Source organism: Phacochoerus africanus, chromosome 12 (genome assembly GCF_016906955.1).
Source record: "Phacochoerus africanus isolate WHEZ1 chromosome 12, ROS_Pafr_v1, whole genome shotgun sequence".
NCBI lineage: Eukaryota > Metazoa > Chordata > Mammalia > Artiodactyla > Suidae > Phacochoerus > Phacochoerus africanus.
This window is the reverse complement of record NC_062555.1, coordinates 30,418,353-30,441,694: the sequence shown is the minus strand read 5'-3', so window position 1 is coordinate 30,441,694 and position 23,342 is coordinate 30,418,353. Positions and strand designations below refer to the sequence as shown.

The following is a 23,342-nucleotide window of genomic DNA, read 5'->3' as shown; positions in this document are numbered from 1 at the left end:
GGGGCCCAGGTACCTCTCCCAGTGGTCCTCGGTTTGACCACTCTTTCCCTTCCTCCTTCTCTTGGTCCTTTCTTTTTTTTTTTTTTTTTATTTTCCCACTGTACAGCAAGGGGGTCAGGTTATCCTTACATGTATACATTACAATTACATTTTTCCCCCAGCCTTTCTTTTGTTGCAACATCTTGGTCCTTTCTTCACTGCATTTGTCCTTCAGGGGACCTGGCAAATAAGTCAAAGTATTGTCTTTCTATTTGAGAGAGAAACCTCGTCCTTTAAAAAAGTAACCTAACATCACCAGCCCCAGCCAGACTGGTTGGTGCCCGGGCAGAGGTGGGCCCCAGGCCCATCTGTCCTGGCTACCCTTCTCTCTGCTCTGCTCCAACAGCATGCTCCAGGCTACTCCCTCCTCCCAGCATCACACCAGGGTCACCTCTTCAGATCTCCTGTTAGTCACATTAGAACAGAACCATGAATCAGGTCAGGAGGAAAGGTGGCGTTGTTTTTCTGCGTGGAGCTGTGGGTTGCTTCCCCTGGGGCCCCTGAAAGAAAGGTTTGGGGACCCTCCCCAAGGCAGAGCCATCAATACATTTTGTTACTACCAAAATGTAGTAACAAAATACATTTTGTATTCTACCAAACATGACTTGATCGGCTGGTATGCGTATGTTTCTGTGCTCTACGAGACACACTTACTGCCTCACCTCCAAAAAGGAAAATCTTGCTTAGGCCTGTTGGGCTCAGGGAGCGAAGCAGCTCAGCAAAGAGAATTTCCCACACAGAAGCTCATTCCATGTCTTGCATGGGTTCCTGTCTCATCCACTTAATATACAAACATTTTATTAAGGACCTGCCGTGTGCCAAGCACTGTGCTAGACCCTGAGGATTCAGCCGTGACTAAGACTGGTCTTAGACCCCAAACAAGTCATAGTCTAGAGTAAGAGAGTGATAAATCATTAAAACGCAGTGTGGTTAAAACTAAAGAGATTCAAGATGCAGTTAGGAAGGGTTTGAGAAAGATTTGGAGGAGAAAGGAAAGGGAATTAATCTTTTTAGTTAACAGCCCTGTAGCAGGTACTGTGGTAACTACTCATCTTATATAACTGAATCCTTATGATCATCCTGTGAGTCTGTCATTAAGGATTTGCAGAGGGTCATACAGCTGGTCAGTAACTGGAAGAGCCTGAATGTGAACCTAGAATTCTCTGTCCAAAGCCATACCTAGAACTGGGCATTGTAAATGGCTTGGATCGATTGGCAGAGAATGGAGGGGATGGGCAATCCATCAGAAGGATCAGCATGTATCAAAACATGAGGAATAAAAGAAAAGCTCATTTTTTGGAGAACTTGACAAGTTCGTTGAGGCCCAGTGCCAGAGGGAAAGTGGAGGAAGATGAGGCCTGAGAGCAGGAGAGTGCCATGTAATGCCATGTTAAGAAATGGACTCACTCCTGTGGGCAGCATACATTTCTGAGAGTTTTATACAGCGGGCAACTCATAGTAGCGGTTTGTGAAGCATTTACAATCTGCCAGGCATCACACCAAGAGCCCGCATAAATTATCTCAATGTTGACAGACCTCGTGAAATAGCACTATTTTATTCCTACTTTTCAGACAAGGCATTTACATGTGGACGGTTCAGTAACCTCAAGGTCAAAGGGTAGCAAGGGACTGAAGCCTGGATCTGTATGACTCCAGAGCCTATGCTTTTAACCAGCACCAAAGAATTAATCCCACTGCCCTGAAACATCCATACTGGATTACAATATTCTACCTTCTCTCTCTGCATCTAGAAAGACTGGTCACGTACCATCCTTGGGAGAAGCGAGAGGTGTCAGTCCCCCAGACCAGGGCTGCAGCACCGTGTAGTCTACCCCTCCGGCCGCAGCGGGAGCCCGGAAGGGAGCTGGGAATCCCGGAGGAAGACCAGTCAGCTCGGCTCCGCTTTTCCTTACCAGGAACCTGGCCGGTGCTTCAAACACGAGGGTAGCTCAATAAATATTTGCGGAGGGGCCATGAAGTTGAAGATGACGGATTAGGAAGTGCCCAGCCTAGAGGACAAGTTGCAGGGTAGGAAATTCTGCATTCTTGGCAGGGTTTGGTCTAATTCCCTGTAATTCCTTCCCCATCACGCGGTCCAATTAGCAACTTGGGGGCGTGGTCCTCGCGAGGCTCTGAGAGGAGGGGTTAACTCTTGGAGCCAAGCGAGGAGGCGGGGCCCGCGCACGGGAGGCGGAGCCGAGTGGATTGGGCCTTTGGTTGGGACTTTAGATACCCCCTTGGCCATGGGAGGGCGGGGCCGTCAGGAGGGCGGAGCCCACGCGGAGGAGGCGGAGCCGAGGGAACGAGCCTGAGATTGGGACTGCCGAAGTATTGCCCAGCTGGAGAGGGCGGGGTCACCTAGGGGCGGGGCCTATTGCCGGCCTGTGACTGGGCTTCTGGGGCGAAGGGGGGCGGAGCGCCCGGAGAAGGACGTGACGCTATCGCGAGGGTGACGCCAGTGCGGTTGCGCGCCCCTTCCGGCGCGGGGAGGGCGCAGAAGATCCGGGCTGTTCGGCCGCAGGCCGCCTCCAGCTTCGCGGGATGTAGTGTGGGGTCCGCTGCCCCCAGCAGAGCCTGACGCCCACCGTAAGTTCCCCGGTCTCCACGGCGAGCGGGTGGGCGGGTGGAGGTCGGCTAGAGCGCAGGAATCCCTGCGAGCCACTGCGCGGGCCTGAGGCAGCAGCGGTGAAGCCGAACCGCCCGGGAGTCCCGAGACCCCAGCCCTGAGCTGGCCGCGCTTCCGGCCTCTCCGCGTCGGCTGTCAACATTTCCAGCTCCTCCGGTGCGCGCCAGCCTACAAAGAAGTTTAGGGGCCCCGCCTTCCCCACTGCCGACAGCCGTGGTGGCCGCAGTGCCTCCCGGTGCGCAGGGGTGAGACGTCCGGATTTGGGCTCCTGCTCGGGCCTGCCAGGCTCCCGAGGCCGCACAAGGCAAGCGTGGAGGGGCTGTGGGCCTGGGTCTCGGAACCGCCTTTCTGCGGGGAACACCAGCCTTAGGTGGCGTGAGAAGCCCCAAGGTTCTTAGACCCGTGACAGTGCCCCACTTTGATGGTGAAGAGAAGGTTGGTGGCTAGTTTACCTTTATTGAAGGAAGTCCCAAAAACTAGGATGTGAGCAACATCTAAAGTACTTTGGGGAAAAACTAGATTTCCATTCCTCAGAAGTCTCACATTGATAACATCTTGTTTGAGATTTTTTTGTCAAGCCTTCAATTTTTAAGAAAATAAAGATGTTTTCCTTCTGTATCTGGAACTACATAGGCGAATGGGAAGCCGAAAGGCGAATTTCACTTACACAAATAGGAGACCTGCACAGCACTTTACTAGATTAGCCATCCTATTTTCCCCAAGTATCTAGAAGACAGGCTGGAAAACAAAGCAAGGAGTATATAGGCTACCAACTTAAATCAAGCCAACACTGTCATGGCTGGTTCCTTCTTGAAATGGAGTGAGAGTGGAAGCTGTTTACTGCTTTTCTCTCCTAGTAGGACTTGCATCACCTGTTCTGGTGCAACTGCTGTTCCTCATGTTTTTATAGTGTCTATGCAGTACGAAGAATTTAGGCAGGGTGATGCTGAACAGATTACAGTCTCGGTATTAATTCCCAGCTTGAGCCACTGTTTCTTGACCTCAGGAGCAACTTCTGTGTTACTGTGTAGTGGTTGGTCCTTGGAGAATCAGCCTTAAAAAATGGCCTGTTACCTGTGAGTGACCATCTTAGGGTAGACCTCCGCAAAACTACACCTAATTGCTGAGTAGAATCTGAAAGCCTTCTGTTCTCAGTAGCCAAGAAATTACATGATGCCCAAGGGATCAAAACCAAATATTTTTAAGGAACCACTTTGCCTGCAAGTAGGAGAGAACCTTAGAGAAGTTTCAGAGTGCAACCTTAACCCACCAGTCTCCTCGTTGCTCATAGATAAAGTATACCACCTGAGGTAGGCTTATTTAGCCTATTTTCACTTTCTCAATTCTGGCCTCATTTTACCCTTCCAAGATTTCCTTCCAGAAAGTGATTATTCACTTCCCTGGGGGCTTTGTTCTTTCAAGCCTGTCCTGGGCTCATAGCACTACCCTTCTGGAATGCCTCATCCCATCTTTACCCCCATCAAGATGCTTTCGTAAGATCCTCCATGAAACCTCTCCTGCATATTCCAACTAAAATTGAGCTTTTCTTCTGAATTCCTCCAGCACTTTATGGCATTTAGCCTTGTAGTGATGTTAGCAGAAAACAGAAGTTGCCTCCTCTTAAAAATTGTGGCCTCTCTGTAGCCACAGTGCCATGTATGTTATATATGGTCAAGTATTCTCAGATGGACAAAGAAATGTGCACTTCCAGAGTTTCTGTCGTGGCTCAGTGGTTAACAAATCTGACTAGGAACCATGAGGTTGCGGGTTCGATCCCTGGCCTCACTCAGTGGGTTGGGGATCCAGCGTTGCTGTGAGCTGTGATGTAGGTCACGTTGCCTGTGGCTGTGGCGTAGGCTGGCAGCTGAAGCTCCCATTAGACCCCTAATTTAATTAGACCCCTAACCTCCATTTGCTTGCAAGAGTGGCCCTAGAAAAAACAAAAAGACAAAACAAAACAAAAAAAGAAAGAAAAAAGAAATTTGCATTTCCTTCTAGGCCAATAAGTCTGTTCTCTGTTTTCCTAAGAAATGTACTTGTCTTTTTTAACAAAGCCAAACTGAAACTCTTTAACCCTCTTGCTACACTGTCCTGTCCCATCTACTTGTGAATTCTGGTGAACCAAGTCCTCTTGAAATCCAGAAGCTTTATAATACTGATGGGGTCTTTTCTGGTGCTAGTACTCATAGTCGTTACGTTTTCTCCTTAGTGTCCATTTGTCCCTAACGTTGCCCACTGGACTTTTTTTGCTCTCGCTGTACTCAAAGTTGATTCCCCTTTCCTGCTCAGACAGGTCGGGGCATGATTAATGTTTATAAAGTTTCTAGCTATCTTGGATTGAAAAGATCCTTGAAAGTGCCCTCAAGGCAAACTGGTTCCAACTGATTAGCTTTGGGACATACACCTAGTTTGCTTTTGTTTCATTGGCGCTTTCACACTTTAAAGTTATCACTGTAACTGTAGTGACTATGTCTGTAGTATACTTAAAAGCCAGGTATTAAAAAGGACTGGTATGAAACACCTTCATATGTTCACATAGCTTACTTTTTTTTTTTTTTTTTGTCACAGCATTTGAAAAGCTTACCTATCTCTGAAATCAAAAAAAGGAGGTCCCCTATTGAGATAGCTTTACCCAGAGAAGAGCTACCAAGAAAGTTAGATTGTGGTTTTTTTCACTGCAGATTCTAAGGCAGTGACACTCGTGATCAAATAGGACAGCTGAGGCTCCATTACTGCAGTTAAGTAGTTTTCAAACTGAAGCCTTTGTCTTGACCCATTTTTTCCCCCAGCAATGCTATGAAACCACCTTCCCTAACAAAGAGAGAACCTAGAGAAGCTGGCTGTTGTCTTTCCTGCTAGACCCATCTTTCTTTATTTTTGGCCTCAGCATGCAGAAGTTCTCAGGCCAGGGATCGAACCCAGGCCACAGCAGTGACAATGCCGGACCCTTAACCCATTAAACCACAAAGGAGCTCCTCGGCTAGTTAACTTTAGAACAAGAGTCAGGCAGGCATAGATGGAGTTTATCTGTGGAACTGCTAAGGTCCAGGGACCCCAGATTAAAAACTCCTGGAGGAAGCTTTGTGCCTTAGACTTCAGGGAAGGAGTGTGCTATAGCCTGGAAAACTTGGGAACTGGTTTACAAACTAAACGTCCCAAAGGTGTGAGGGAAGTAAACTCAGTCACAAATGCTGGCAATTAAGAATCAATCCTGGGAGTTCCCGTCATGGCTCAGTGGTTAACGAATCCAACTAGGAACCATGAGGTTGCAGGTTCAATCCCTGGCCTTGCTCAGTGGGTTAAGCATCCAGCGTTGCCGTGAGCTGTGGTGTAGGTCAAAGACGCGGCTCAGATCTGGCATTGCTGTGGCTGTGGTGTAGGCCGGCGGCTACAGCTCGAATTAGACCCCTAGCCTGGGAACCTCCATATGCCAAGGGCGTGGCCCTAAAAATGACAAAAGACAAAAAAAAAAAAAAAGATCAAATCAGTCTTATCCCAAGTTTGACACCGGATAATCTTATTTATAGGAGCACAAGCACCTCCCTGCCTCCACACTTTATTTTCTAATGTCATAGGTTTATCCAGTTGGAAAGCTTAGTGGTAAAGATTTGTTAGCTTGAACTGAAGAAATCCTATCAAAAATGCACCCAGTGGAGTTGGGCCCAATTATAGTTGCTATATTGGGTGCGGCAAGTTTGAGGGAAAATGGTTTCCTCTAAAACGCATAAGGATAAGGAAGCCAGTAGAAAGTCACTTTGGCTCTCCTGAGTGCTTCTAGAATCAGTCTTAACACTTCGGGGTTCGGTGCTGATTTTACGGAGTAGAAACACTTGCTTGTAACGAGCCCCAGTTGTTTGTGAGTGGTCCACCCTATCAAGTTACCTTCTCAGATCCTGCCATTCTTCACTCTTCTTTCTCGCCAGACCTCCGATCTCTCTCTCTCTCCCTTTCCTGTCCCTGTGTGGCTACAGTCCAGAGGACCCAACTGAACAGTGAATTTTGCTCACTGTGATGACATGATCTCCATTCATTGTATGTACTTCAACGCATCACAGCATATCTTGTATGATGAGTTGTAGCTGGTGGCTGGTTTGTGTGTTAACCGGGGTGCCTGTCAGAGTTGGCGACTTTGGGGCTAGAGATATTGCTGAGGGGCGGCATGGGAGTTGACAGTAAAGATGTGGGAGGGAATGAAAAGTAACGGGATGGGAGTTCCTGTCGTGGCTCAGTGGTTAACGAATCCGACTAGGAACCATGAGGTTGCGGGTTCGATCCCTGCCCTTGCTCAGTGGGTTAAGGATCTGGCATTGCTGTGAGCTATGGTGTAGGTTGCAGACGTGGCTTGGATCCCGAGTTGCTGTGGCTGTCACGTAGGCCAGCAGCTACAACTCCAACTAGACCTAGCCTGGGAACCTCCATTTGCCGCAGGTGCGGGCCTAAAAAGACAAAAAAGAAAAGTCCCAGGATGGTTTTGACTGAAAGGGAAAAGTCTGTGATGATAGCCATGTGATTAAGGTCACCCTAAATTTCTCTGTATTCTCATTCCCTCCAGTGAAATAGTTACACAGCACTCAAAATAACTGACCTTAAGAGCTCCCGCTGTGGCACAACGGGGTCAGCAGCGTCTTGGGAGTGCTGGGATGCGGGTTTGATCCCCAGCCAGACACAGTGGGTTAGGGATCAGCATTGCCGCAGCTGCGGCTTAGGTCATACCTTCGGCTCAGATCTGATCCCTGGCTCAGGAGCTCGCGGCTCAGATCTGATCCCTGGCCCAGGAGCTCCATATGCCGCAGGGCAGCCAAAAATGAAAAAAATAAATACGTAACTGATCTTAGTGCATGGCCATCCTGGTTTAGGGGTTCTCCCTTCACTGTCCTGGAGCAGTGAAATTGTTTCACTGGCTTTGTACATATCACAAATTACCTTATGCTATCTGACTGTAGGCTCTTTTTCTTTTTACGGCCGCACCTGCGGCATATAGAAGTTCCCAGCCTAGGGGTTGAATCAGAGCTACAGCTTGTGGCAGTGCTGGATCCTTAACCCACTGAGCGAGGCCAGGAAAGGAACCTACATCCTCAGAGATATCATCGGGTCCTGAACCCACTGAGCCACAAGGGGAAGTGCTGACCATAGGCTCTCTGAAAAAACAGGGACTTAACCTTGTTCTACCTTGTATTTTGTACAGTACCTTAGAGAACTTTAGGGTGCTAGTACTGAATACATTTGTTAAGTATTCAGTGAACGTGTTGGCTAACTCTGGCGAAAGGGACAGGGAAGGTCTCACAAGCACAAGTGCATAAACCCTTAGCTGGTAACAGAAACTAACAGGCCTTATGCTTGCTGGCTGCCTCATTCATTCATTCATTTTGAAATAGGTGTTCTGACCAAAATCTGGGATGTGTATCTGTCTGTGATTTATGTAGTGTTGTATCCCAGTAACTGAGTTTTTGTTTGCTTGCTTTTGCCCCAGTGGCTGCCTGTAAAGTACTGGCAGCGGTATTCTAGCTAAGCGTATCCCCCTTTTCAGACTCCTCCAAGATCCCCAAAGCTCTTCCTATTTTTTGCTCCAGTATAAATGATGTCTTAGCAAAGCTGTTTGTTCACTAGTCCTTCATTTTGAGGAAATAGGTTTTGTGGTCAGCCTACTGAAAAAGATTTCTCAATGTTTCTGCTCACGTGGGATGCCTATTTCTTGAGGTTTTGGGGGCCTTCCCCTTGGGCTCAGGTGTTGGGCTGTGGCAGTGGGCTGGCATCTGTCTTGTCAGAATCTTGCACATTTAGAGGAGGAGGAACTGCCTGAGTGTTGACACCATAGAAGGGTCTGCCGTGCACGGAATTATTGTCATTTGCGCTCCTGAGCCTGAGTGTTTGGAACTTTGAGGATTGCCGTCACGTGGACTACATATATCCAGTCCCAATCCCTGAGAAGGAATTGAGATTACTCTTGGATAAACAAAGAACTGACAGGAGTTCCCATTGTGGCATAGCAGAAAACAAATCTGACTAGTAACCATGAGGATGCAGGTTCGATCCTTAGCCTCTCAGCAGGTTAAGGATCCGGTGTTGCCATGAGCTGTGGTGTAGGTCACAGACGAGGCTCGGATCCTGTGTGGCTGTGGCTGTGATGTATGTATGCTGGCAGCTGTAGCTCCGAATCGACCCCTAGCCTGGGAACCTCCATATGCCACAGGTGCAGCCCTAAAATGCAAACAAACAAATAAAAAAGAACTGACAAGATGTCTTTGAGGATGTGTGTATTGTGAACAGCTACGGGAGTAGATGAAGTGCCTCCCTTGGGGCAAGAAGGCTGGCCGCCGACTACCCACTGGGAAAGATGGGTTCCCTAAGGTTAAATTCCTCTGCCATGATGCAGCTCACCTTGCACTCAGGTGTTACCTGGCCCGCTTTGCATTGCCGCTTGGTCATCAGGGCACAGGTAACTGGTGCAAGAAAATGTTATTGTGGCTGCTGTTGCTATGAATAGTAAATTCCTTTGTTGCAGGGCCGGTTGCTGGGGGGAACCTAGGAAATCTTGGGGCACTTTTCCCTTCCTTTCAAGATTATTTTCATCTCCCTGAGGCCTGATTAAAGAGTATTTCCCGAGGAGTTCCATTTGTGGCTCAGTGGTTAACAAACCTGACGAGGATCCATGAGGATGCAGGTTCAATCCCTGGCCTTGCTCAGTGGGTTAAGGATCCGGCATTGCCATGAGCTGTGGTGTAGGTCATAGAAGGGCTCAGATCTGGCGTTGCTGTGGCTGTGGTGTAGGCCAGCAGCTGCAGCTCCAATTGAACCCTTAGCCTGGGAACCTCCATATGCCAGGGGTGCGGCCCTAACAAGACAAAAGACAAAAAAACAAAAAAAAGATCTTGCAGAGAAATTGGCCACTGGGCATCTTGACCGCAACCTGGTTCCTTCTGCATGCAGGGCCCTCTTGTCAGTATTTGTAGGTATAATTCAGTTGGCTGTTTTTTCTAAGCCTGTAGTAATTACAGCCAGGTGTCAGCTCTCTGTTTCTGCTCCTCTGTCTCAGAGGCAGGCCTTTCCAGGGCAGGATAGCTTTGGAAATGGTGGGCTCAGCTTTGCTGGCTAAATGGGCTTCTTACCTGTGGGATGGACTTGGGGTGGGGTGGGGTGAGGGGGTCCGCTGTTTTTCTGTGGTTGTCCGTTTGGTGGAAAAATCAAAAAAAAAAAAAAAATCCCCTGAAGGCCAGCAGCCAGGTGTGATGTTTTAGACAGTGAGGATCTGAGTGAAGACAGAACAAGGAGTCGGTTTCATTTCAGCAGTTACAGGGCCGCTGGAGCTGGAGGGGGATGAGTGGGCAGGCTGGGTCTTCACTCAGTGTTGAGACCGAAGAGGAATAACTGTCAGCGCCCTTGGTGTTTGTGTTTGCTTTCAGTGTCTCCCATCACAGGGTGCTCTCTGCCCCCTGGGGCTGAGGGACCCCGCCCTCTCCCCAGGCTGCAGCTGCAGGGCCTTGCGGGGGGACCGCCCAGATGTCTTCTCACAAAGGACCTGTGGGAGCCCAGGGCAATGGGGCTCCAGCCGGCAGCAGGGAGGCCGACACCGTGGAGCTGGCAGAACTGGGCCCCCTGCTAGAGGAGAAGGGCACACGGGGCACCACCAACCCACCCAAAGTAAGTCATCTTCCTGGGTCAGCCTTCTGCCCAGCAAAGGGGCCCTGGGCCTGTCCTGTCCCCATCCTTGTCCCGCTGTAGCATGAACTCCTTTTATGTGTCTGCTTTCCCACTATTCACATTTGCCTAAATGCACCCTGTGCTTAGCACAAGGCCTGAAATCCAGCGAGTAGTCAGTGCATGTCTGTGTCTGAAGGAGGACGCGGCCAGGATTCAGTTCACCTTCACAGGTGAACAAAAGTCCCCATGGCTCTGACGCAGAGAAGGATGCTGGAAGTACCCATTCCAGGCTGGTGTGGTGGTCCCGCCACTGGCAGGCACCTGCCTTGTTCCTCCATCATCTGGAGGTGTCCCCACAAAGCTGAGGTGGGGGCCGCCCTTCCTGGAAGCCCCAGCAGCTTCCTGAACAGCCACGTGGTTTTTTCATTTTGCCTGAGTGGAATTGGGGGCTCTGTTAGCGAGGCAGACACAGGATCCCAGAGGAAGCATCAGCAGAGAAGGAAAGCCCAGGGCGAGGTGGGGTGGGAGGCCTGAACTGCTGGCCAGCTTCTCCACAGCTCCATGATACCAAGTGTCAGCCGAGGTAGCATCACCAGAGCCGGTGACCTGGCCAGATGTAAACGGTTAGGGCACCCCTGAGACCTGTCCTTTGCATTCTCTTGAGAATTCAGTGGGCTGGAAGAGAGAAATACTGGGGCAACTGGGGCAGGTTAAGGACCACTGTCTTAGAGATGAGGGCGGGCCTGGTGTGCCAGTCCTGTGCCCCCACCAGCCCGCTTCCCAGCCCCCTGTGCTACGTTGGGCTCTCACTGCAGCCCTTACAACACTGTAAGCTCATTCACTATCACACCCTGGGAAAAGAGGCCATGGAGAGGGGTTGGGCAGAAGGCAGTGAGTTTGGGTTTCTCCAGATCGCCCTGCCCTGGACCTGCATGCCTGTGAGGGAAATCCTAGGGTTGGTTTTTGTTCCCTCCTTCCCTGCAGGCTGAAGAAGAGCAGGCATGCCCAGTGCCTCAGGAAGAAGAGGAGGAGGTGCGGGTGCTGACGCTTCCCCTGCAAGCCCACCATGCCATGGAGAAGATGGAGGAGTTTGTGTATAAGGTTCTGTCCTGGGAAGGGAGGCGAGCAGGCTTATCTGGGCTCCCTGCTGGCTGAGGGGGAAGGGCTTTTTTTTTTTTTTTTTTTAAGGGCTGCACCCATGGCATATAGAGGTTCCCAGGCTAGGGGTCTCATCGGAGCTACAGCTGCCAGCCTCCACCACCACAGCCACAGCAACACCAGATCCGAGCAGAGTCTGCAACCTACACCACAGCTCACGGCAATGCCAGATCCTTAACCCACTGAGCAAGGCCAGGGATCGAACCGCAACCTCATGGTTCCTAGTCGGATTCATTTCCGCTGCACCACAACAGGAACTCCAGAAAATTTTCTGTTCTTTAAGGGAAGTAAATGAAGGGGAAATCTGGCTAAATTTTTATTACCTACCATGTTGGCATTGCTCAAAATATATTCTGAAACAGGAGTTCTTAACTGTTTGTGCTACTGATCCCTTTGGCAGTCATCAGAATATTAGAACGTGGTACAGTAACCTGGGCATCTTTATTAATACAGTAAATATGCATTCATAACAAGCTATAATGTATTTCATTAGAACTTATCATTTCTTTTTTTTTTTTTTGTCTTTTTGCTATTTCTTGGGCCGCTCCCGCGGCATATGGAGATTCCCAGGCTAGGGGTCCAATCGGAGCTGCAGCTGCCAGCCACAGCCACAGCCACAGCAACGCGGGATCCGAGCCATGTCTGCAACCTACACCACAGCTCACGGCAACGCCGGATCCCTAACCCACTGAGCAAGGGCAGGGACCGAACCCACAACCTCATGGTTCCTAGTCGGATTTGTTAACCACTGCGCCACGACAGGAACTCCAGAACTTATCATTTCTAAGTAGTGATCAGTAGAAACAATATTTTGATATCTGCAAAACTAATGTATGAAGATAGCTGATTTCTGTCTTCTAATACCAGTGTGGTTTGTTGTTCACACTTAACAATTGAGGGAAATGTTAAATAATTTTTCCATCCAAATTTCTACCCACTCCCTTGATACTGTCCATTGTCCACATATGCCAAGTTCAGAGCCCCAACCCTCAAAAGTCATAGTCTCAACCCAGAGACTAGATTCAACTTAGAATCTAAAAGGGGGGAAGGGGTGGAGCAGGCGTCCACCAGAATCCGGAGAGGAGAGAAGCAGAGTGGTAAATGTATATTTTCAAAAGCATGTGTATAATTTCTATTTCTTTGTTTTCATTCACTACACTTACTTAATTTAAAATTTTCCAGTAACTTAAAGGAGGCCCCGCCATGTTTTCTTTAAAATCCATGAAACACGTAGCTAAGCACGTCCACATGCCTTCTCGTGGCGCAAGAACAAGGGCCTTAAAAAGCAGCCGGCACTGGGATGCCCCAGTCGTGCTGTGTCTCCAGGTCCTGGCTGGCTCCCCACGTTCCCCAGGGCCATGCCTCTCCTGCACCCCTTGCCCTTGGGGAGGTCCGAATTCTCCAGGGCCCCTCTTAGAGAGTGTTCCATGTTCTAGGTCTGGGAAGGTCGCTGGAGGGTCATCCCCTACGACGTGCTCCCTGACTGGCTGAAGGACAATGACTACCTGCTGCATGGCCACAGGCCGCCCATGCCCTCCTTCCGGGCGTGCTTCAAGAGCATCTTCCGCATCCACACAGAGACTGGCAACATCTGGACCCACCTGCTTGGTGAGCGCTTTGGGGAGGGAAGATCCAGCCGTTTGTCTCCTTAAATGCCAAGGCCTTATATCACCTTTGTGCATGGGAAGGAAAAGCAAAGTTGTCCTAATTTTTTTTTTTTTTTGGTCTTTTAGGACCACACCCACGGCATATGAAAATTCCCAAGCTAGGGGTCGAATCGGAGCTGCAGCTGCCGGCCTGCACTATAGCCATAGCAAAGCAGGAGCCTTAACCCACTGAGCAAGGCCAGGGATCAAACCTGTGTCCTCATGGGTACTAGTCAGGTTCATTACCACTGAGCCACAGAAGAACTCCAAAGTTGTCCTTGTGGTTCCATAGCTAGTGTAGTGTCTTTAAACTACCAATGAAAAAAAAAAAAAAAAGAAAAGAAACAAAACAAACAAAAAACTACCAATGAGCTTAGGAGTCCCTTTATCACTGGTCTTTAAGACCTGGTGGGGGGCTGCCTAGAAATGGAGAAGGAGGAGTTCCCATTGTGGCACGGTGGTTAAGGAATCCAACTAGGACCCATGAGGTTGCAGGTTCGATCCTTGGCCTCACTCAGTGGGTGAAGGATCTGGCGTTGCCGTGAGCTGTGGTGTAGCTCGCAGACATGGCTCGGGTTTGGTGTTGCTGTGGCTCTGGCATAGGCCAGCAGCTACAGCTCGGATTAGACCCCTAGCCTGGGAACCTCCATATGCCGCAGGAGCGGCCCTAGAAAAGGCAAAAAAAAGAAAGGAAGAAATGGAGAAGGAGTTGGAACTAGACATTCTGTTATGATCAGAACTGTGCTTGAAGGCACTTCCTTCTACATCATTAATCCCACTGTCAAAACAAAACGCAAGCATTTTGGAAAGCGACTGTCGTGATTGTTTTGTGTGGGTATCTGTGACGGGTGCATTTTTTTTCCTCCCTCCTATAGGTTTTGTGCTGTTTCTCTTTTTGGGAATCTTGACCATGCTCAGACCAAATATGTATTTCATGGCCCCCCTTCAGGAGAAGGTGGTGTTTGGGATGTTCTTCTTGGGTGCCGTGCTCTGCCTCAGCTTCTCCTGGCTCTTCCACACCGTCTATTGTCATTCAGAGAAAGTCTCTCGGACTTTTTCCAAGTGAGTCAAAAGGATGTCCAAAGGGCGAGATCATGCCGTTGTCGCATCTGTAATCCCGGTGCTGGCTGGGTCCGGGAAACGCCAGGCCCTCCCAAAGCTTCCATGATGGACTGGAGGAAGGGCTGTGTTCTGCGGGTTTGAGAGGGTGATGAAGCTTTTCTCCTAAGTCCTTCCTGACACATCTCATGGCAGCCTCCAAAACCCATGGAACCCCATTGTGGACTGTATTTTCTCCCTGAGCAGTGCTATCCTTTGTGAAACTTGCGGTGCCAGTGGGCTGCTCTCCAAGACCCAGTTCCAAGTCATATCCCACCTTCCTGTTGGCCCAAGCCAGTCAGGGCGTGGCGAAGCTCCATGCTTCATGCTGCTAGCACCCAGACCCACCAGTCAAGTAGAGCTTATCTGTCCCGTGCATATGTTGCTGGGAGCCCCAGAGGCCCAGCATCTAATGCTCCAAACTCCCCAGCTCTCAGTGTGGAGTTCTGTTTGTTTGCTTGTTTTTGTCGGTTATTTTTGGTGTTGGCAGTGATGCTGCGTTATTTTTTTCCTCAATAACACCAGTAACAGGACTGATTTTTATCACTGAATGCAGGGATATCATTACTGGTGTTAACTGAGAAAAACAATATAACTCACTATCACCACCGAAGAGTCAACTAAAGCAGAACAGTACCCCTAAACATGCCTCCCAATTCAAAGATTTTGTTTTTAGCACCCAGTCTGTGAGAACCAAGGGGCTGTTGAGAGCCCTTCCTGAGAGTAAGCTGGGGACCTGCTGACTGTGGTGGAACCCCTGCAGTGAAGTGTCCATAACGGGGATGCCGCTGTTCACAGCGAGGGGAAAGGGATACAGATCATGCTTGCCTCTGCAGAATAGAAGTGCTTGACCTTGTGGGGTTTGATTTAGGATACAGACTAGATTGTACAGGCAGTGAGGGGCTATGGGGGAGGGGGGCTTGGTTGCAAATCTGGAGTAGCTGGAGATCAGAAAGAACCGGTTCAACAAGCCATTGGACCTGTCCATTTCCCCCCGCTGACCCATCTCATTTTGTGGCTCTTTCTAGACTGGATTATTCAGGGATTGCCCTCCTGATCATGGGGAGCTTCGTCCCCTGGCTCTATTACTCGTTCTACTGCTCCCCGCAGCCACGGCTCATCTACCTCTCCATCGTCTGTGTCCTGGGCATTTCTGCCATCATTGTGGCGCAGTGGGACCGGTTTGCCACTCCTAAGCACCGGCAGACAAGAGCAGGTGGGTAGGAAGACCAAGTATAAACCTCATAGGTATTTGGACCTAGTAGGCTCAGCCCTGGGCCCACCCAAAGCCTGATTTGTATTTACCACTTTCTTTTTTTTTTTTTTTGCTATTTCTTGGGCCACTCCCACGGCATATGGAGGTTCCCAGGCTGGGGGTCTAATCGGAGCTGTAGCCACCTGCATGTGCCAGAGCCACAGCAACATGAGATCCGAGCCACGTGTGCAACCTACACCACAGCTTACGGCAATGCCAGATCATTAACCCACCGAGCAAGGGCAGGAACCAAACCCGCCACCTCATGGTTCCTAGTCGGATTCGTTAACCACTGCGCCACGACAGGAACTCCTGTATTTACCACTTTCAAAGCAGCATGAATTTTCAAAGCTCAATTCTCCCCAAAGTTTTACACTATTTCCATAAAATCTTCACAGGACAGACTATCGCAGGGCAGTGGGTAGTCAGGCAGGCATCCATTCTTTCCTCCCCTTAATGGTATTTCTGTGCAGCCACCACAGGCCTGTCCATCTACCCAGGAGTTGGGAGTCCCGTTACTTAAATCTCCTGTGATCCTTAAATTTTTTCTTTTGGGGGGGGGGTCTATTTTAGGGCCACACCTGCAGCATATGGAGGTTCCCAAGCTAGGGGTTGAATCAGAGCTGTAGCCGCCGGCCTACACCACAGCCACAGCAATGCCAGTTCCGAACCACATCTGTGACCTACACCACAGCTCACAGCAATGCTGGATCCTTAACCCACTGAGTGAGGCCAGGGATCGAACCTGCGTCCTAATGGATACTAGTCAGGTTCGTTTCTGCTGAGCCATGACGGGAACTCCAAGTCTCCTGTGATCTTAACAGGAAGTCTCTCCTGCTCCTCTGGCTGGCGGGCCACCTGAGGCCCTGCTGTCTCGGTTCTCTACCCAAAGCAGCCATCAGAGGATTCTGATTTACATTTTTGCCTAGGCTTCTTAGCTGATAATAGAGCATGCGAGGTACTTGTTCTTGGTGCTCCTCAGGAGGCAGAGCTCCAGAGACACTTATACAGTCTTCTTCCCACCTGCTGACTGTTACCCCTGCGGCTACATTCCCCGGATTCATACCGGTCACCAGAAAGCAGCTCATCTTCAGACTGAGAACAGTGCCTTCCAAGCAGCGCTGTCTGCAGGCCTGACGGCTCCATCTGCTTTGTTCAGGGGTGTTCCTGGGGCTTGGCCTGAGTGGCGTTGTGCCCACCATGCACTTTACGATCGCGGAGGGTTTCGTCAAGGCCACCACCGTGGGCCAGATGGGCTGGTTCTTCCTCATGGCTGTGATGTACATCACCGGAGCCGGCCTTTATGCTGCGCGCATTCCTGAGCGCTTCTTCCCTGGAAAATTCGACATATGGGTAAGAAGGGACTCTTCAGCAAGGCGTGTGGTGGGGAGACTGGCCCGGAGGTAAAGGTCAGAGTGAGAGGCAGTGAGAGACACAGGGTCAGGTAGCATTTGGGGCGCCTGCATATACATGTCCGTACACGCTAGGGGGCCGGGCGGGACTGGTGTTAACATTTTGGCCTCTCTCTGGCAAGACTTTTAACCTTTTTTGGGGGTTCTCGTCATGGCTCAGCAGTCATGAACCTGACTTGTATCCATGAGGATGTGGGTTCAATCCCTGGCATTACCGCGAGCTGTGGTGTAGGTCACAGCTGCAACTCGGATCTCACAGCTGTGGCTGTGGCGTAGGCTGGCAGCTGTAGCTCCGATTCAACCCCTAGCCTGGGAACCTCCATATGCTGCAGGTGCGGCCCTACAAAGACAAGAAAATATATTTTTTTCTATCACTCTCGTGTGACCTAAGAACCTTTCTAAGGGGAGTCAGAGGAGGCAAGTGCCTTCTCCCACCTGCCCAGGCCCCTGCGCTGTCACCCTAAGGCTCCTCCCCTGTCGCCCCTGCAGTTCCAGTCTCATCAGATCTTCCACGTCCTGGTGGTGGCAGCAGCCTTTGTCCACTTCTATGGGGTCTCCAACCTTCAGGAGTTCCGCTACGGCTTGGAAGGCGGCTGCACCGACGACTCCCTCCTCTGAGCCCCCACCCCCATGGGCGCAGGAGGAGCTTCCCAAGTGCTTTTAAGAGAACTTCTTTGCTGAAGTGAGAGGAAGAGTCTGAGTTGTCTGTTTCTAGAAGAAACCTCTTAGAGAATTCAGTACCAACCAAGCTTCGGCCCGCATCACACACACTGGGCAATAAACTCTCCGTTCCCCCGGCTGAGAAGGGGAGCAGCGGGCAGGCTTGGGCTCCCCTCCTTGGCCATCCCCCCCATCAGTAGGGCAACTACTGTTCCCTCAGAGAGATGGGACTTTGAAGCTCATGTTGAGATTTTACCCCTCCCTCCAGCCATTTGGGGAAAAATGATGGACTGGGACTCTTCAGAAATCACGTTTCTGGGGGAAAATTTCCCTCTCTTACCCCAACCCGACTTTGTATCCTGGCTTATAACAGGCCGTTCGTTTTTGTAGTACACTTTTCAAAGACAGTTAACACCTGGTCCCATCTTTCTAGGGCCTGGACCTGCTCCCCCAGCAGGAAGAACAAAGCCACCAACTTTTACACAGCCCGGCTAATCATGGACGTGTGTCCAGGCTTCAGATAACTTGAGTTTTAATTTTTTTTTTTTCTTGGCAGAGTAATGTAAAATTAAAGTGGGAAAAGATATTTAATATTTAATACTAAGCTTTAAAAAGAAACCGCTATCATTGCTATGTATCAGTGCAAAGACTATGATGATAATAAAAGAGTACAGGAAACACTTGGCATTCAAAGAATTAACCCGTGTGGTCTCAGCTCTTTGCACATCACTCCAGAGGATTAAAACCAGTCATTTCAGGAGTTCCTGTTGTGGCGCAGTGGTTAATGAATCCGACTAGGAACCATGAGATTGTGGGTTCGATCCCTGCCCTTGCTCAGTGGGTTAACGATCCGGCGCTGCCGTGAGCTATGGTGTAGGTCACAGACGTGGCTCGGGTCCCGCGTTGCTGTGGCTTTGGCGTAGGCCGGTGGCTACAGCTCCGATTCGACCCCTAGCCTGGGAACCTCCATATGCCACGAGAGCGGCCCAAGAAATGGCAAAAAGACAAAAAAAAAAATCTGAGGCCAACAAATCTCAGCCTCCAGTGGTCATCAGGGAGATATCCAGTGAAACCCAACTGATAAGCCATTTCTTTCTTTTTTTTCTTCTTTGTGGTCTTTTTAGGGCCGCAGTGGCAGCATGTGGAAGTTCCTAGACTAGAGGTCAAATGGGAGCTTCAACTACGGGCCTACACCACAGCCACAGCAACATGGGATCCCTAGCCATGTCTGTGACCCATACCACAGCTCACAGCAATGCCGGATCCTTAACCCACTGAGTGAGGCCAGGGATGGAACCTGCATCCTCATGGATACCAGTCAGATTCATTTCTGCTGCACCACGACCAGAACTCTTGATAAGCCATTTCACTCCTACCGGACTAGCACAAACTAAAACTCCTAATGCTGGAGTTCTCATTATGGCGCAGAGGGATCGGTGGCATCTGCAGCACCAGGACACAGGTTTGATCCCCGTCCCTGCACAGATCCAGCATTGCCATATCTGTGGTGTCAGTCACAAGGTGGCTCAATCTGATCCCTGGCCCAGGAACTCCATATGCCTCGGGGTAGCCAAAGAAGAAAAAACATTCCTAGTGGTGGGTGTTGGTGCAGATGTGGAGCAGAGCAGATGCTGCTGAAGTTGTACATTAATAAAACCACTCTGGACATGCATGGAGTACATACACGCATTCAAGTGTTACATTAAACAACACTTCACAGTGTGAGACACATCTGGTATCTATCCCAGATTTCTTCATTTTAAAAATCTGCTTCTCGGAGTTCCTATCATGGCACAGTGGTTAACAAACCCAACTAGGAACCATGAGGTTGCGGGTTCGATGCCTGGCCTCCCTCAGTGGGTTAAGGATCCGGCATTGCCGTGAGCTGTGGTGCAGGTCACAGACGCGGCTCAGATCTGGCGTTGCTGTGGCTGTGGCGTAGTCCGGTGGCTACAGCTCCGACTCGCCCCCCTAGCCTGGGAACCTCCATATGCCATGGGTGCAGCCCTAAAGAGCAAAATAAATACATACATACATACATACATACATAAGCTGGTTCTCAAGAAAAATACAATAAAACTTTAAAAAAGGAGTTCCGGAGTTCCTGTCGTGGCTCAGCAGTTAACAAACCGGACTAACATCCATGAGGACCTCGGTTTGATTGCTGGCTTTGCTTAGTGGGTTAAGGATCCGGCGTTGTGAGAGCTACAGCATAGGTCGTAGATGGGACTCAGATCTGGTGTTGCCATGGCCTGGAAACCTCCATACACCACAGATGTGGCTGCTTAAAAAAAGAAAAACAAAGTTCTGATTGTGGCTTAGCGGAAGCGAATCTGACTAGCATCATGGGGGTGCAGGTTTGATCCCTGGCCTCAGTAATTGGGTTAAGGATCTGGCGTTGCCGTGACCTGTGGTGTACGTTGCAGACTGGCTCGGATCTGATTTTGCTGTTGCTATGGCGTAGGCCAGGGACTACAACTCCCAATTGACCCCTAGCCTGGGGACCTCCATGTGCCTCAGGTGCAGTCCTCAAAAGACAAAAACAAAACAAACCCTGACAAGCTGTGATTTAAAAACGCCAAAAATGAAAGCTAAGAATCTGACTCTACCCTCTTCTATCAGTAAGTAAAAAATTAGGGAAGAAACTAATTTCTAGCTGTTGAGTATCTATTGCTTTGCAATCTAAGAGAGGTTCAGCAAAACCCTATGTTTGGGAAAAGTCCTTGATCCAAAATCTGCTGACAAAGGAATCTCATCTCCCCCAGAAAGTGCCTTCCTTAGTACCTGGGTTATCCCCAGTCAGGAATGGGAACCAGCCCTTGGGAGGCATGAGCTAAGCCTGGGAGCAAGTTCAGGATGCATTTCAAAGCAGCAGCTGGGGTCCTGGTTTGATTACATTCAGCAGTTAAAAAGTGCATTCTCATATCAGCTGTATTCTGGTGGCACAAAAATACAACACGTTCTGCCAGCTGGTTTAGAAAACTGACCTATATTCTAAGTACTTAATCTAGTAGAGTTCCACAGCACACTCCTGCTTTCCCTTACTGAGACCCTTGAGTAGCTGTAAATACCGGGAATCATCCCAGTGTCTAAACAAGGAGGCAGGGCAATGTGGAACCTGATTGACTCGCCTCATCCAGACCAGCCCCCCCAAGGATGGACCTAAGAAATTCAGAATCAGTTTGAACTGGGTCAGCTATCCAAATGACTAGAAATATTCTTGTATGAGGATAGTGTCCCCAGGACTTAAAGACTCAAAACATGCTAGGCCTGAACCAGTTCCATCAGTGGGCTGGTGGGGTTTGTCTTGGCCACACCCAAGGCATATGGAGACTCCCAGGCTAGGGGTCGAATGGGAGCTGTAGCTGTCGGCCTGTGCCAGAGTCACAGCAATGCAGGATCCAAGCCGCATTTGTGACCTACACCACAGCTCACAGCAACACCGGATCCTTAACCCAGGGATCGATCCCGAGTCCTCATCGATGGTAATCAGATTCATTAACCACTGAGCCACGACAGGAACTCAGTGCACTGGCTTTCTTGATTGCAGTTTCTCCACTTTTACTCTCTGGAAAAGGGGCAGGCATATTCCAAACAAAGCTTCTTTTATTAAGTATCTGCTCATATTTGGAAAAACTCAGTTTAGAAGCCAGAACTCAGTTTTAAAGCCACATCATCAAAGATTCTGCAACCAAAAACCAAAGGATTATTTTTATTTAAATTATACATATTTTTAGTTCACATAATGCAAAGTTCAAAAGGCCCTGGAGTTCCTGTTGTGGCTCATCAGAAAGGAATCTGACTAGCATCTAAGAGGACACAGATTCAATACATGGCCTTGCTCATTGCGTTAAAGATCCAGTGTTGCTCTGCTGTAGTGCAGGCTGGCAGCTACAGCTCCAATTCTAGCCCCTAGCCTGGGAACTTCCACGTGCTGAGGGTGTGGCCCTAAAAAGCAAACAAGCAAACAAAAAAAACCAAAGTTCAAAAGGCCTAAAAATACATAAAGGGAAAAATCTCCCTCCCATCCTGTCTCCCAACTCACCAGTTACTCTCTCCAAAGAAAGTGACGTTACTGCTTTATTTTGTATCTATAAAATGCATTTTATACACATGCAAGCAAATATGACTATATTTCCCAAACTTTTTCACAATTAATAGCAAAGTATACACACTGTTCACAACTTCATGGTATTGGGTTGTATGGATGTGCCATCTGTTAGTGAACCAGTCGCCTACAGATGGGCATTAAACTTTTTCTTTTTTTTTTTTTAGGGCCACACCTGTGGCATACGGAAGTTCCCAGGCTGGGGGTCAAATGGGAGCTGCAGCTGCAGGCCTATGCAACAGCCACAGCAACACCAGATCTGAGCCGCATCTGCAACCTATACCTGCGACCTTCGCTGCAGCTTGCAGCAACACTGGATCCTTAACCCACTAATAGAGGCCAGGGATCAAACCTACATCTTCATGGAGATTATGTCGGGTTCTTAACTAGCTGAGCCATAATGGGAACTCCTTGTTTTCAATCCAGGAGTTCCTTAAGTGTGGTGCAATGGGTTAAGGATGCCGTAGTCACTACTGTGGCTGCTGGGGCACAGATTAGATTCCCCGCCCAGAAATTTCCACCTGCCACAGGCAAGGCCCAAAAAAAACCCTTGTTTTCAATCCAATCTACAAACAACCTTGGACACACATCATTTTACATGTGTGAGTATATACGAAGGGTAGATTTCTAAAGATCATTGGTTTTTTTGTTGTTTGTTTTGTCTTTTTGCCGTTTCTTGGGCCGCTACCGCGGCATATGGAGGTTCCCAGGCTAGGGGTCGAATCGGAGCTGTAGCCACCGGACTACGCCAAAGCCCCAGCAACGCGGGATCCGAGCCGTGTCTGCAACCTACATCACAGCTCATGGCAACACCGGATCCTTAACCCACTGAGCAAGGCCAGGGATCGAACCCGCAACCTCATGGTTCCTACTCGGATTCGTTAACCACTGAGCCACGACGGGAACTCCAAATTTCTAAAGATCATTGTTAAGGAATATATTCATTCATCATTTTGGTGAGTTTTTCCAAGATGCCCCCAATAAAACTTGTACCAATCCTGCACTCACAATATACAAATCAGAGACAATTTTAGACCAGAGATAGGATGTGAAAGATGGAGACACTACTGTAAAATTAGATTGCTACCCACTTAGCTACAGTTTTAATATCCCTAAAGAATCAAGCCCCCCTCAAAAGGAAAACAATACAATCAAACACAATTGGTTTGGACATTCGCATGAACTGAATCCAGGAACCTCATTCCCTTCTGAGCCACTGAGATAAGTGTACCAAAATCAAACAGAAGCAAAAATACTAGCACAACACTCAGCCTCCAAGAATTGCGAAAGGCAGCAGAATCCGAATAGGGGAGATGAGGATTCCTGGGACTTGCAAGAAGACCCTTCGCAATCTCCCTCGGAGGGGCCGTGAGTTCCTTCCACTAAACTGTCCTGGAGTGCAAGAAGCAGAGAATACCCAGGGGTGATGAGGCCCGATTGTGATGCAGAGAATGCTGAGGTCCCAGGGTCGCAGGGCTCAGAGGGTTCTCACCACAGCTCGAAAAGGCCATTGTGAAAAATGGACATGAAGACATTGGAAGCCTCCGTGGGTTTTCTTGATGTGAGAGGGTTCCTGAATACCTGTGAGGTAAAGGCTCTCTGCAGTCAGTTCTCTAGCTTCGAAAACTCTGGAATCCTCTCAGTCCACCGCGCCTGGGGACCTGCGGAGCATCCTCCGGACCAGTCACCGGGTGGGGGCCTG

The 23,342-nt window shown here is 49.4% G+C and overlaps 2 protein-coding genes across 4 annotated transcripts in view; both read left to right on the top strand.

Moving 5' to 3' along the window:
* Positions 1 to 2,492: 2,492 nt before the first annotated feature.
* Positions 2,493 to 18,228, top strand: ADIPOR1 (adiponectin receptor 1). Of its 3 annotated transcripts, XM_047754966.1 has the most exons (9): positions 2,562 to 2,625; positions 6,589 to 6,697; positions 10,066 to 10,303; positions 11,288 to 11,404; positions 12,898 to 13,069; positions 13,983 to 14,169; positions 15,234 to 15,421; positions 16,620 to 16,813; positions 17,362 to 18,228. In XM_047754966.1, exons 3-9 carry the CDS (start codon positions 10,163 to 10,165, stop codon positions 17,488 to 17,490), a joined length of 1,128 nt encoding a protein of 375 aa, XP_047610922.1. In that variant the 5' UTR covers positions 2,562 to 2,625; positions 6,589 to 6,697; positions 10,066 to 10,162; the 3' UTR covers positions 17,491 to 18,228. The 3 variants fall into 3 exon arrangements, with proteins under 3 accessions (XP_047610921.1, XP_047610923.1, XP_047610922.1); XM_047754965.1 differs by lacking the exon at positions 6,589 to 6,697 and having other exon boundaries at positions 2,493 to 2,625; XM_047754967.1 differs by lacking the exons at positions 6,589 to 6,697; positions 16,620 to 16,813 and having other exon boundaries at positions 2,493 to 2,625.
* Positions 18,229 to 23,144: 4,916 nt separating this feature from the next.
* Positions 23,145 to 23,342, top strand: part of KLHL12 (kelch like family member 12) — a 31,885-nt gene continuing 31,687 nt past the window's right edge. The window contains exon 1 of the mRNA XM_047754815.1: positions 23,145 to 23,228. Within this exon, the coding sequence (XP_047610771.1) occupies positions 23,160 to 23,228 (69 nt within the window). The 5' untranslated portion in view covers positions 23,145 to 23,159. The remainder of the gene's footprint in view (positions 23,229 to 23,342) is intronic.